The sequence below is a fragment of the Notolepis coatsorum genome (assembly GCF_963971535.1).
Source record: "Notolepis coatsorum genome assembly, chromosome: 9".
NCBI lineage: Eukaryota > Metazoa > Chordata > Actinopteri > Aulopiformes > Paralepididae > Notolepis > Notolepis coatsorum.
In genome coordinates, this window is record NC_140173.1 from 79,093,900 (window position 1) to 79,109,570 (window position 15,671).

The 15,671-nt window shown below is 41.0% G+C and overlaps 1 protein-coding gene across 1 annotated transcript in view; it reads left to right on the top strand.

The window, feature by feature from the left end:
- LOC311234186 (gamma-aminobutyric acid receptor subunit pi) overlaps nucleotides 1-1,298 on the top strand; it is a gene marked incomplete at its 3' end in the record, with an annotated part of 214,713 nt that extends 213,415 nt beyond the window's left edge. The window contains exon 9 of the mRNA XM_084321308.1: nucleotides 927-1,298. Within this exon, the coding sequence (XP_084177434.1) occupies nucleotides 927-1,298 (372 nt within the window). The remainder of the gene's footprint in view (nucleotides 1-926) is intronic.
- Nucleotides 1,299-15,671: the final 14,373 nt, after the last annotated feature.

Genomic DNA, 15,671 nt, shown 5'->3' on the forward strand with positions numbered 1-15,671 from the left:
TATTTTATTTCTAGGGCTAAAAATATATATATATATATATTTTCTTCTTCTTCTTCTTTTAACCAGGGAGGGCGTCGCTCTAGCGCCCACTATCGGCCGGCCGCCACTGGTGGGGACAGACGTCTAATTGACCTATTTCAAATCCCGTAGCGACAGTTGTGATTGGAGGAGCAACGAAAGAGGGCAGGGTTTGAGATAGAACAATTGGTATTCTCCTAAATCATCATGGAGGGAGGGTGTGTTGTAGCACAGGTGTTATAAAACCACATTTCATGCAAGTCCAAACAATGCAGTCTGGATGGTGACACTCTATGTGTTTAAACAACCACAGCGACTGTTTATAGAATGATGGATGTACACAATGAGGGCCATAGCACCTAATTAATTTATGACTTTGACCTAGAAAACAATACCGTAGGTCATGGCTGATTGAGGCCATTATGAGTTTTTTGATTGCGGTCATTATGAGGCATCGATCGTGCATATGGGAGGTTGGAGTCCTCTGCTTTGATTTATTTTCCCCCATCATGACAACCACCACCACCACCATCATCCTCTTTTATAGATTTTAATGAAAATGTCCAGGTTTTAATATGAATTCTCTGCTCATTTTATGCCTGTCTATAATTATGCTAATGTTATGCAAATTGTATGACTATGTCTATATTGCGTCTACATCACTGCTGTGAAACACTGCAATTCCTATGAAAGGTGCTATACAAATAAAGTTTATTATATTATTATTATTATTATTATTATTATCAATCACCATCTTCCCCATATACTCCATCATCATCATCAATCCCCAGTTTCATCTCCATCCTCTTCGTAAGTTCAAGTAACATCTCAAAGTTTCTGATTGCAGATGTCTTATATTCTCCCTCCTCTTGTCTCCATGTGTTCCGTGTGTCTCTCCGCTGCTGCAGTACGGCCACCAGATGCACGACTTCGAGGAGGAGATGAATGGCGTCGTCACCACCATCTCCAGCGACTCCAACCGCAGCCGGACCAAGAGGCGCAAGGAGACCGCCGCGACCCCGCCGGCTCCAGCCTCCGTGGAGCTCGCCGTCCGCCCCGCCAGCCCCGCGGGCAGCGAGCCCAAGCCTGAAGCCCCCCCGGAGGAGCCCCCCAACCGCTGCCTCACCATCCTGGCCCTCCTCCGCAAGATCCTGCACCGCTTCGTCTCCTGCTGTCACGTGGAGAACCCGCACTACATAGACAACTACTCCAGGGTCACCTTCCCCCTGTCCTTCATCATGGTCAACATGCTGTACTGGATTTACTACCTGTACTTTTAACACATTGCTGGAGTTTGATTGTGTGTGTGTGCGTGTGTGTGTGTGTGTGTGTGTGTGTGTGTGTGTGTGTGTGTGTGTGTGTGTGTGTGTGTGTGTGTGTGTGTGTGTGTGTGTGTGTGCGTGTGCGTGCGTGTGCGTGCGTGTGTGTGTGAGAGAGGAGTGTGCGGTGGAGGGAGTCTTTACTGTATGTATGTGATCATTATTTGTGTGTGTGTGTTCTGATATTAGTTGTGTGCATTTTGTACATTTGGATTCATGAGTATGATGTATCAAAGACTTTTAATTAATTAATAAAAAAAAACGAATTGGTAATGCTTTTGATGACAGCTCCCTTATTACATAATCATATAACATAGTTCAACAAGATTTGACAGAGCTGGATCTGTTGCTATCAGTTTGCCTGTCATTTGTCCGACCTTCATTGAAAGGTGCTGTAAGTGGTATTTTCTTTTGTTAAAACAAGTGTTAAATACCTCTACATTCCAACAGCCATCACTGCTATTGTGTCTTTGGTCAGTAACATGGGTCTCCCAGTCCGTCTGCTCTGCAGTAAACACAAAATAAATGTTCTGGTATCCAGTTCCCACTTTATCCAATCAGGAGAGAGAACCCTAGATATTTGTTTTTAGGTTTGCAGTGTGGAGTTATCTCTCCTCATTGGATAACGTGGGAATGGGATACCAGAAAATAAATGTTCTGTTTACTGCAGAGAGGAAGGACTGGGAGACCCATGTTACTGACCAAACCAGTCTATATCAGTGATGGCTGTTGGAGTGTAGAGCTATCATTTTAACACGTAGACTGCTTATTTTAACAAAGATAAAAAAGCACCTTACAGCACCTTTAATGGTAACAATGGAGGGTTTGGTTACAACTTGTAGAACATGGGAACAAACCCTGCTTATATACTTGTCTTTAAAATTTTATTTAAATACATTTAAATAGTAATTAAATTAAATTGTGCAGACAATTGGTTAACTTAAACAAAAAAGAAACAATTATTGACAGAGAAAAACAATACCCTGCATCCCTCTTGATCCCTTTCTCTTCTCGTTCCCTATATTTCTAACAACGTATTTGTGACGGGGAAAAAGGGAGCTGCCATTTAAAAAGTCACCAAAGCATTTGAGATGGATTCATCGATATATTACATAATTTCCATCATTGCCTGTAGATTAACATTTAGAAAGGGAGAGGGAGGGGATGGTGGATGGGAGGCGGGGAGAGAGAGAGAGAGAGAGAGAGAGAGAGAGAGAGAGAGAGAGAGAGAGAGAGAGAAGAACGAAAGAAAGAACGAAAGAAATAAAGAAAGACGTGTGGGGAAGATGTCTTAAGTGGCTCAAACGATCACAGCTGAGATGCATTCTGAAACATGAACGCACATCTCCGTTCAGGTTATTTGCATACAAAACAATGCCTCCAGAGCTCCTTATAAGGCAACTAATGATGCAGCCGTGCAATAGCCCAATGCGGAAGCGCTTTGCGACGGATCAAAATGAGATTAGATTAATGTATTGTCATCATATATAGTACAGCTCGTGGTGCACCTGCCGCAGCGCACGCACACACACGCGCGCGTGTGTACTGTATAGCCTACACGCATAATGAATGAACGCAGTATAGGCTTATATTATTCTATGACTTGTTTTATTAGGAGATCGCAGATACAGTCCACCATGCAGTCTGCTGCCCGACTCTGGTGGCCTTAATATGTGTACTGTACTTACTGTATAGGGCAGAGTATATATATAGTATCTACTAAATCCTAATGAAACAAGTAATTAGAATAATATAAGCCTACTGTTCATTCATTAGACACGTACTGGCGCACACAAGACTTATGGAATATTAATGCAGTCTATTTCCACGCGATTAGCTTTAGTTCTTGTTTATTTATTTATGTATCCACTGTCATTTCAGTGTTGGTGTATAGTAGGCTACATAGTGTATTTCAATATCAGTTTAATTGATTAATGATATATTCGAAGGAATGCAGGTTTATAGCTAGATCAAACAAAGGTCTGTCCCATTGTATACCAATCAATGGGATATATTGCATGTTGACCTGCATTCTTTCAAATGTATAATTAATCATTAAAACAGATATGTAACAAATAAGAAATACAAATTCCACAGAAGGCATTAAATAATTATTATTTTCAATCATTTCACAATAATTGCATAATTGTGTTTGAAGCTGAGTAATTAAAGTAATTATACATTTGTCCAAAATAGCTGGTTCAGATATGGTTAATCCAGCTGCCATGTGATCAGATGAATCCATATAATTAATTTTTCCGACATCAAATGCGTAATTTCTTATCGTACAAATATTGTCATATTTATTTTAATTATGATTAAGTAATTAATTCCAATGAGGCCTGTAGCGTTAACATGAAGGAATCACTATGAGAACACAGTCTGTCAAGTTAATAACATTTTCAATTAGTCAATCAATCATAAGTGTGCTCCTCAGCACTCTTAAATCTGCTCTCAGCCACGCTCAATCTCAAAAATTTGGGGACTCGCGCTACCAGCCCTAATATGTCTTAAATGGGCAGAAATCTGCCTAAAGGGACATTTTTGGTCGTAAATCTGTTCGGGTCTCATTATCCAACAGACTTACGACAAAAAGGGCTTTCTCTTAGGGCCATTTGAGACATTTTCGGGCAAGACATGAATATAGACAATATATTATAATATAATATTAATTATATATGTTTTATTGGGACGGTTGGTGAATCCCAAAATCTCTCTCTCTCTCCCTCTCCCCTCTCTCTCTCTCTCTCCCTCTCTCTCTCTCTCTCTCTCTCTCTCTCTCTCTCTCTCTCTCTCTCTCTCTCTCTCTCTGATTTTATTGCCAATATAAAGTGGCCTTTTGATCTCCTCTATATTATGGAAATTGACTCCCATCGAGGGCCAACATAACAAAGCTCTGTGCCACTTGTGATCTGTTCCACTGTGTTTTACAAGGGAGACACTTTCCAGCAACTATAACTGGGCTGAAATAATGCAATATAACGGTGTAAACATAACAGTACAGTGCCGCATGCGGTCAGACCATTACAGTAGCCTACCTATATCGTGATATATGCAGTATTTCTCTTTACACGCTGCTGTTTGTATACTTCACTGTGCTTTCTGTAATATAATACATGCAGCGGTACTATTCAAATCGACATGTTATGTATAGTCGACTGATTGGAATATGGATGAAACCGCTACAGTATTTCAACAGGATGTCATCACACATGCGTTGTTCAGAAAATGCTTTTCTGCTAGAAGTAATTCGCTCATATCTTGCTTTCCTTTACACTGTCATCTTCTGTTGTCAAACGGAAAGCGAGCGTATGTTTGTTATAATCCTTTTTTTTTTTTTTTTTTTTTTACTTACAGTAACAATAACCAAAGGAGCAAAGATTCATATCTTTTGATTTTAAAGGCACACGTCAACAGTATGGGAAATGCGCTCACCGTCTTCCCCAGAGACGAAGAAGATGGATACCAATTTCCTCTCTGTACGTTCAGTAGAAAGCTATCCGGCTGCAAGCTAGCCTAGCTTAGCACAAATGAATGCAAGCAGATACGGACCACTAGCCTAGCATAAGACTCTGGGAGAGGTGTTTTTGATCAACAGCTAGGCTAGTGGTCTGTATCCGCTTCCATTAATTGGTATCTATCTTCTCGTCTGACACTGGAGAAGACCACCGTAAGCGCGTTTCCCATAATGTTGGCATGTTCCTTTAAGATCTGACTATCCTTCTGGGTTCCCCTTTTAAACTAAATTTCCTAACTAGAAATACATTTTTAAATAAAGATTAAATTTTACCATCATACCCTCAAGGTTATCCATAGGATACTGCGATAACATACGGTAAGCAGGCAAGAGTGAAAAAGACATTTCATATAAAAAACTCAGATCTGATAGAAAATGGGTCTTACTCTAAACCAGGGGTCCCCAAACTTTTTCCTGTGAGGGCCACATAACTTTTCCCTTCTCTGGTGGGGGCCGGGGTCAGTTTGTAACAGAAAAAGTGTGACGATCACAGGGGTGCCTAAACGTAAACATTTATTGTTTTCCAGAAAACCACACATAACCTAATATTAATAACCCTTTCCGGGATCTTCACAGAAAAAAAATTCAGGAAATAAATAATAACACTATTAATGAAATAAATAACACTTTATGAAATAAATATACAGTACCTACAGACCACCTAGCTCTAGCTCAGTACTATTTAAAAGCACAGTGCAGGACACACTCAAAGGTTATCGCACCTCAGATGACAGTGGACATGTATGGCAGGACAAAGGCCATATGTAATGGCCTTGGGATTGAGGAACATACTACCAGCCAAAGGAGGAAGCAGAAAAGGATGGACGAGTATGTAGTTGAGTCATCTTGTGGCACAAGCTCAGACTTCAGCTCAGGAGATCAGCTGAGACAGAGACTGTTCTATCCAGTCCTTGACAGAATGCTGCAAGAGCATGAGAGCAGGTTCTCATGAGTTGGAGAACAACTTATGAGAGGCATACAGGCATGTTATCCAGTCTCAGACCAGTTTCTCTCAGTGGAATTGCTGCAACCCCTCGCCACACATTACAATATCCAACTACAGTGCCAGAGGAGATCACAGTTGCAAAGTGTTTCCTGACCAGGACAGGCAGAGATGCAGTCCCTACTATCCAATGTGTATTTTCCCTCCTGGATGATGATGATAATAATAATAATAATAATAATAATAATAATAATAATAATAATAATAATAATAATAATAATAATAATAATAATAATAATAATAATAATAATAATAATAATAATAATAATAATAATAATAATAATAATAATAATAATAATAATAATAATAATAATAATAATAATAATAATAATAATAATAATAATAATAATAATAATAATAATAATAATAATAATAATAATAATAATGCATTTTATTTATAAGGTGCCTTTCAGGACACAAAAAAAAGTCCACAAATCGGTGAATGAAAAAATTATAGGATCAAATGAAAACTACTACTAAAAATGGATGTTTAAAAGTACTAAAAACCAAAAAAAAATATCAAACACTAACAAACATTCAGCACAGACAATGGGGATGCTGCCATCTTAAAATGTTTTTATTTTTTTTAAAGCTCCGGGGCTCTAGGGGGCCGGGCCAATTGTGGAGGCGGGCCAGACCCGGCCCGCGGGCCGTAGTTTGGGGACCACTGCTCTAAACAGTGAAAATGCATGTTTATTTATTGCTTTCTTGAATATTGCAGCGGTAAGCCACCCACTTACATTAAATCATTGAAAAACGGATTGTCATTTACGGTAGCAGGTCCCGTTTTCCATCGCCATCCATTCAATATGTACATAATGGAATTCTGTATTTCCAATATCTTTTAACCCTCCATTGCCTTTCAAAACCATTTATGTTGGTCACATTTCAGGTTCTACCATTTTTTTCTTGTATTTTGAAAATAAGCGCTACCAAATGCGGTCTCGATTCAACGTATTATAATTTAATTACTGTTTTGATACTAAATATGCCTGATGATAAGCTACTCTTTCTGTTTTTTTTTTTTTTATGTTTTCTTCCCTGCATGAATATTAAGTCTTACTTTCTCTTATCTCTGCTTTGCTTTTTTTTGTGGGGGTTGACAGGGATTTGTAGCCAAACTGAGGCTATCCAAGAGATGTCCGTCTCTATTTTGATTGTTACTTATCAAACTTTGAACTGGGGCCAAGTCTGGTACCACACTACAGGACGAGGAAACTTTGCTCTCTCACATTCAGTCTTACAATCAAATAATTTTTGAAAGAATGAACTGTGATTCCGTGTGCATTTTGGTGGAAACCAAGTGAATGATGACACACTGACATTAAGCATTGATTTGATTCAGGTCCACACAACCCATTACTATGATCATATAGTGATGCTAGCGATGATCTCCTCAGTGGACTGTACAGGAAAATGAGTGCCAAAACAGAGCCAAAGAAGCACAGAAGACCAATAGTTCCCTCTGTCCGGATGGATTTGAATTGGCAGTTGTGTCATTCAACGATGCAGTCAACTTTATCCGCCAAGCCCAGTCTTTGGACTCATAGCCAAACATGTTTCAAGGGGCCACAATAGAGGCCTTGCATGGACTGTTAGTGTAGTTCTCTGTCTTCCAACATGGCTGCCTGTGTGATATATGAGAAATATATCAACAAAAACATAATGATTTTTGTGTGTTATTACTGGATCTTGTAAACATGTCGCAGTATAACGTGCTTTTCCTGTGTTTTACCGCTGCACAGAAATTAGGCATTTGCTGCTTTCTTTAATACATACAGCGGTACTACTGTAGTCAAATGGACGTGTTAGATATTGTAGAGTGATTGGAATATGGATGAAACAGCTACAGTATTTCAACAGGATGTCATATATGTGTTGTTCAGAAAATGCTTTCAGCTTGAAGTAATTGGCTCATATCTTGCTTTCCTTTACACTGTCATCTTCTGTTAGATGAGATTAGATTACATTTAAATGTATTGTCATTCTACAACACAAGTAGGCTACAGTACAACAAACTTTGGCATCTAGTTTGGCAAAGTTTGGCATCTAACCAGAGTGCAAATGTAACAATAAAGTTCAATAGCAATATACAATGTACAACTAGTGATTAAACTGGAGTATACAGTACATATATACAGTAAATTAGTACTACTGAGTAATAATGCTAATCATATGTATGTACAATGCTATAGTATTATTACAGTGATACAGGTATAAAGACTCTATGGTAGTAAGTCATACTGGCCAGTATGTAAGGAATATGTACAGATATACAAGTATCTACAGGTATGTAAAACAGATATGCAAGTATATATAGACAGATGTGGATAAATATATATATATATATATTAGGGCTGTCAGTTTATTGCGTTAATTAGATTAATTAATTACACAGCAAATTATCGCGTTATGAAAATTAACTCAAAATGTATTACAAAAAAAAATATCTAATTTTTTTTTTAATATTTTTTTTGAGTTGTATGGCTATTATGCAGGTATATTCAGACAGATGTGGATAAATAAATACGGTGTGTACAGCGTTATTGTACATGCTATCATATTATATGGGTAGACAGTTTGAGGTAGTCATGATTACAGTGTAAGGCAGTATGACAGTAATATTGTGCTTTTCCACCTCTACCACTACTCTGCACAAAAATGTGGCTTTTTTAAAGTGGTTACCAATGGTTACAGGCAGCCATACTGGAAGAAAGAGAACTACACAAACATTCCATGTAAGTCCTCAATTTTCATTATCAGTGAAGTATTTACTGAATGAACACTATTTCTTTACGGTGCCCTGAGAAAGGCTTCAACACAATACAAGAGGACAGGTGTGAAATAGCCGACCAGTGGCACTCTTGTCCATGGTGTTTGTGTGTGTGTGTGTGTAGGTCAGTAATCTCGGAGCAACTAATGGAGAAAATGGCTGCCCTGAAACAGAAGTACTTTTGGTTGTTTTTGAAGTTTCTGGGACATTGTCAGGTAACGCCTCAAGGCGACATTGAGCGCCAACATCAAAGTTCTCAGGACATCTTCCTGTGAAATGTAATTTATATTGTACCATGTTAATTGAGGCATTTTGTTGGCTGAAACTGGTGTAAATAAATGGTAACACTATGCATGTTTAATTGATGTACTGATATGGATCATAACAAGTAATAAAAAGAGACAAAAATTGTGTATATTCTGTCAACATACATACATTATGCAGTGTGCATTGTTAGCCTGGTGTTAGCCTATGAATATGAAGCAAAAAATTCAACAGAATTACATACGATTCGTCAGTGAATAATGTCCTTAATTTTAAGGTGCTTTGGAGCAGGGGTGGGAGAGGGTTGTCTTGTTAGTGAGAGAGTGCACTGGTATGTGTGAGTGCATGACAGTGTTTGTGTGTGTGTCAGTCTGTGTGTATTGTGTGTGTGAGCATGTGTGTATAATTGTGTGTGTGTATATTTGTGTGTATGTGTGTGTGTGTGTACGTGTTTCAGAGGATCAGCAGCCTCCCAATACAGACAGTTGAATACAGTACACTTTCCTTCCAGGCCTGCTGGGCTCTGAGTCAGCAGCATGGAGGAGCTGAGAGATAATTCATCTGAGACCACTGTCTCCTGCCAGATCACCACAGCCTCAACACACACACACATGGAAAGATAAGAGCTCTGCAGAATGCTCTCAGCTGTTTTCCAATAAACTAGAAACACAATATACACATTCTAAATAAAGTTGCTTCATTAAAGGGATTGTTTGACCTTTTGAATTCTAGCCTTGTTTAGCTTGCTGAGCTGTAGGGCAAGAGAAAAAACATCTTATTAGCATTTACCACTCCAATGAGTAACACAAACCAATGAGTATTCAAGCTGCAAGCTAGATCCCTATAGCTTCTAGATAGTGGTATCAATTGTGAAGGTTCTTAGAAGAAAGAACCATTAATACGATTCTATAAGGTCTACATTCACTAGGGACCTTAAGTCAGGGAGGGTTAGGATGAGACAACAGTCTCTTCTTACTTTTGACCTGTATATCAACGCTAAGTGTCAACATTCTCCACTGAATCACGCCAAGTGTCAACATTTTAGTCAGCTAGACTGAATAGGTATCCAGATGGCGATCGCAGAGGGAACGAATCTAGGAGGCCAGAGGTTGTGTCGAACGTTACAATAGGCGTCAGAGAAGAGATAGCTCATGGGAGGTCCCTTGAGGGTGATAACGGGAGTAATATCAGGCCAGGGAAAGAGGGTGGTAAGGTACAGTAAGCTCAGAGGGAAAGGATCCAGAAAGAACCTGAGAGCAAACTGATCTATTTGTAAAATGTTTTGGTTTATGCTATGAAAAGACTACCGGAGCCTGTGTGTTGTATATAGTAGCTCAAGGGGAGCTTTCATTCGATACTATAATAATAATAATAATACTACCGTGCCTTTTTAAAGATATGGTAGATGAGGAACAGATGTAGAAATATTTCTCCCGTAACGTTACAGCAAGCAAAGGACTGTAAAATAGGGTATAAGGTATCCCTTTAATGTATAAAGTGTCACAGGAGAAAAACGAATTTGGTTCAAAGCATTCGGTTGAAGCATCTGTATTTAATAACTGTATTTAAAAACAAAAATCATCACAAAATTACACGCTGATCAACTACACAGGCCTTTTGGATTTGACACTCGTCAGAATCTAGCAGGCAACATTCTGATTTTAAAGTCACACCGACAGAATGAACAAGATGCCAGGTTGTACGGCTCAGACAGCCTAACTGAATAATCCACAATCAATGCCATTGCCTTATCACAGGTTACACCTCAGGAATGGGAGAGGCAGTGCGCTAATGCCTCATGTGGGATTACACCTAATCCTCATCAATCCCGCTCCTCAACCGAATCAATCTCGGGGGGGGGGGGGGGGGGGGGGGGGACACACGACGACGACCTGTGTGACACATTTCAGAGGTGAAGGGGGTTCAACTTCAAAGGCACCCAGTGGCTAATAATTCAGCACAGAACAATGTGAAATGGTCAAAGGCACATAAGTGTGTAGCCTACATGAGATTGCACGTTTCCTTATGTGTGTGTGTGTGTGTGTGTGTGTGTGTGTGCGTGCGTGCGTGCGTGCGTGCGTGCGTGCGTGCGAACATTTCTATAAGCAAATACATGATATATAACTGTTTTGTATAACCTGTAGCAGATTCCTGGGCTGAGCTGGATTGGAATTTCAGGAGGACTGGCCCGGCCCACGACAATAGTTTTGTCGTGAGAGTTTATCGTTGGTCTTCCTGCATAAAGCTTTTTTAATATTTATATAACAGATTGTAGCAGAGGATAGTCCCTGTGATGGAGAGGAGCAAAGGTAATGTATATGTAGAAGGGTGGATTATCCCTGCTTGTGGGAGTAGTAGTACACAGACACTGGGTAGTAGGATACTATAGTATTGGACCTATATGTACCCCCGTCTTTGGCCCGGAACGTCGTTCTGGAGGGCTTGCAGTTGGAGTGGATGGGGCCCAGGATTTACTAACCTGGGGATTGGTACTCTGGTCTCCCTCGCCTTCCAAGGCGGTCAGCAGTAGCTCCCCACGCACCCTCACTCCCTCAGTACCTCCGACAGCCCTCCCACACCCAGTGACTGTCAGTTCCCTTTAAGCAGTACCCTTCCTTGACCACCTGTATAGACCCTTCAAATGCTATTCTGTAAATGGGGTGTAAGGGTTAAATAATTATGCAGTCACAATATTTACCCAGGGGTTAGAATAGCAAATGGAACTCAAAGAAAGAGACACACACAATGATCCCAATTAGGTCTACTTTAGTGAAGCCTGGGCAGGTTGTACATTACAACGTTAACTCTTAATATATGGCACCGGGTGCTCTTGTTATCAATGTAGGGGAAGCTCTTCCCACCATAGGCACCGAGTGCTCAATACATTAAACCACCCCGCTTGTACTGGGGGAACCCAGGCATAGAATGTAGACACATTGGGCATTCAAGAATCAAATAAACAAATAACAAAATAAACCAATAAATGTGGGCCCACGTTACCAAAGAAAACCTAACCTAAGCCGGCTTAAATTGTTTGGGGTACCCCTTAGACACTGGTTGTTAGCGTTCACTTCAATGGACGTTAGGGCTGCATGATTAATCGTTTTTTAATCGAAATCGCGATTTGGAATGATGCAATTATCAAATCGCCAAGCCTGCAATTAATTATTATTTTTTTTTTTTTTTAACCAGGAAGTCCCATTGAGATACAAGATCTCCTTTGCAAGGTAGACCTGGCCAAGATGACAGCAATAACATTTGCAATACATCACACAGCAATAAAATGTGCGATACAATACATCACATGTAAACACAAAGCAGAATAGTCTACATGATAGTAAAAGTGTATAATACAGGGTAATACAGTAATTTTGCAGTTGGGACCCGACTACAGAAAGCAGCAACATTCTTCTTGTAAATCTTTTTTTAAATATGTTATAATCGCATCGCAAATCGCAATCGCAATATCTGTCAGAATAATCGCAATTAGATTATTTCCCAAAATCGTGCAGCCCTAATGGACGTTGCTGTTGATACACGTGGTACTGTTAGTACTTAGCCAAGATGGCGGACCCACTCTTGTCACCGCTAGTCCGGATGACAAGATGGCGTCTGCGATCCGCGAGCACAGCCAGCAGGCTGGGCGAACAGCAGGCAGTGGTTAGCTGGCAGAGCTTGCTGTATGGCATCCTCTGCTGGTGGGAAGAGGCGTCCTCTGTACCGTCTGGGAAACGTCCACCGCTGCTGTTGCTGGCTTGCTTCTGTCGCGCGAGCTAATACTTTGGCTACCTTAAACACAGCTAAGCTTTGGGTCTCGACGCACCCTCCTGCTATTCGGTTACACTGCTAACGCAACGTGGCTGGCTATACCACCGGTCTCTTCAGCGCCTCGCGCCCGGTAGTCTACTCAAGTCAGACGGAGCCGTTAGCAGCATACTACTATACCGCACACAGTAACTACTATAACCCGATAACGTTAGACGTTAGTCTCGTTAGCTCTAGACGTTAGTCCTTGGGTTCGGTTTCTCTTACTCACACACTATCGCTGATACTTCTAGGATAACCCGTCACTAGCAAGTATGTCTCATCACCCGCCGCTCGCTCCGACGGGGCTCTCCTTCACTGACTTCTTCAACGGGGCTATTCCAAAGCACACGCCCGTTGTGGCTGCGACCGTTCACGGCCAAGTCCAATGCCGAAGAGAGCTTCCTGCTCCCCTCACCTCCAGGTAACTCCCTCTTCCTCGTTGCTTGCTTCTCTCCACTGCTCCACCTGCCACCACTGCCACTCCGCCCCCTGCTGGCAACCTCCACTGGTCCCACACAAGGACCGCTCCAGAAAGGGAAAAAGGGCTCAATGTTATTGCTAGTAATCCATACTGCATCTGGAGAAGAGTAGCACCTCACCTCGTCGTTAGACTGGGCGAGCTATCCAAAGGAACACTGTTAGTCTATCCAAAGGAACACTGTAAATCACACGTTATACACACACAGGGAAAGTAACAGTTAGTTAGCACTACTGAATACTTTGTAGAATATTCAGGCTGCTACATATATAACACCTTCAATAGAGTGTCACCTACATTCAGTGGTATAGTGTAAGAAACAATAGCCTGATAGTCTGTCAGATACATCAGCTCTTCCTGGTCCTTGGCGATATCAGTCACATCAGAGAGCATAGCCTGTTAGCCATCCTCATTGCACAGACAGTTAGCATTTTGGATTGGAAGATCACGGAAAGACATGTTAGCACACCATCAAAAACACCACACAGCTTGGACTGGCAGATATACAGTATATATACACGTTGGGTGACAGGTGTGTGCATTGTGTGTGTGTGTGCATTGTGTATGTGTGTCTGTGTATATCTCTGTGTGTGTGTGTGTGTGTTTACATAAACTCTTGTGTAGCTCCCCATATCTGACCACTGAGGGTATCTGCCCAGAGCCGTTCATGACTGAAACATGACCTGCTACAAAACAACAAAAGCCTGCTCAGATGATGCACATGGACGTCAGAGCAATGGGGTGATATTCAGACCATCCCATTATCAGCATAGCACGTCAGTATAGTATCACATGGTTAAAGAACTGCATTTATATGAAGCACTTTTATCCAAAGCGCTTCACAACTTATGCCTCGTGTTCAGCCGTTCACTCACACACCAAGCGGCGGAGGCGACCATGCAAGGTACCAACCCAAAGGGAACAAGGTAGAAAGGAATCCCATCCTGAACATGACATAAGACAAAAATGCCCTCTGTGTGAATATGGTCAATTATCTTTCTCACACTCTGTGGCATATCAATACTGTTGTAATCAAATGGACAATACCCAGGAGGTAGAGGCAACGAGTAATTACAAACCGGCCAGGCGGATAAATGTCTGAAGCCATTGTGACTATTGACACAGAATTGATGCGAAAGCTCTCCAAAGCATGTGATAAATTGATCTGGGAGGAGTGTTGAGTGAGTGTATGTAATTATGTGTGTGTGTGTGCGTGCGTGTGTGTGTGTGTGTGTGTGTGTGTGTGTGTGTGTGTGTGTGTGTGTGTGTGTGTGTGTGTGTGTGTGTGTGTGTGTGTGTGTGTGTGTGTGTGTGTGTGTGTGTGTGTGTGAGAGAGAGAGAGAGAGAGAGAGAGAGAGAGAGAGAGAGAGAGAGAGAGAGAGAGAGAGAGAGAGAGAGAGAGAGAGGATGATAGATTATGGAGAAACTTCCATAGGTAGCCTACTCATGTAAATGCCTACAATGTGTCTCCCAATTGCATAGGCCACGCTACTCTCAACGATCAAGCCCATTACCAGTAGAGATTCTCACAGATGCTTTGAGTATTAAACATTACACGGTGTGACATGTCCATAGCAAGCTAATTCTGTCAGCAGTCACACTGCACATTTAAATCAGTAAACCATTTAACCTTGTAATACGATAACATGTCCTCCAGACACACTTGGTTGAGCTGCATGCATGCGATACTTTATCTGACCACAAGATGGCACTATGAAATCAGATTTTCACCATCCAACAATCCACTGCGGTCCACAGAGCTGTTCTTGGCAGTAAAGCATAATGAGATTAGTTGACACATTTATTCATTGGAAAAGTATCAGCCGCTATCAGAATTGATCGACAATCATCTTTAATGTTTTAAGCGGCTTATGTTTCTGAAACTTGCATGTGTTTCTCGTTTAGAGTCTAATCCAGTGCCCCTCCCCAAGGGTGTTGGTGAGACATAACAGCACAGCCATGGGATGTATAGAGTGTTTGCACCGACGTCAGGGTTTGGTCAGTAACCCGGATGCGCGGACATTGTGGAGATACTGGGATCAGAATGGATTGCACGCTGAATGTTTGATTTAAGTCGATTTTTTTTATTTTGGGATGTCTAAACCACAGAAAAGTTCAGGAAAGCGCATGGAAGCTGCTAGAACCTACAGATAAGGACTTAGTCGGCAGGAAAGGGCACAATATTCTGATAAACTCAGACTAATAGGTGGCAAAGATCCATACGAGCTGGCTCCTTCAATAACATTACTAGATCAACTGATCTTCACATTTGAATTTATTTTCTTCTAGTATACATTTTTCGATCGAATTTCTGATCGGTACTTTGGTAGTTTGTTAAGACGGGAGAGGACAAAGGAGAGGAGAGGGGGTGTTCGCCTCCTTTTTTGCACTCTTCTCCCTGATTTGTATCAGTTCAGTATCTCCAAAATGGCCGACTTCCGGTTTGATGGCGCCATGAAAACACTCTATAGGGAGGTGTAGTGGTTACATCA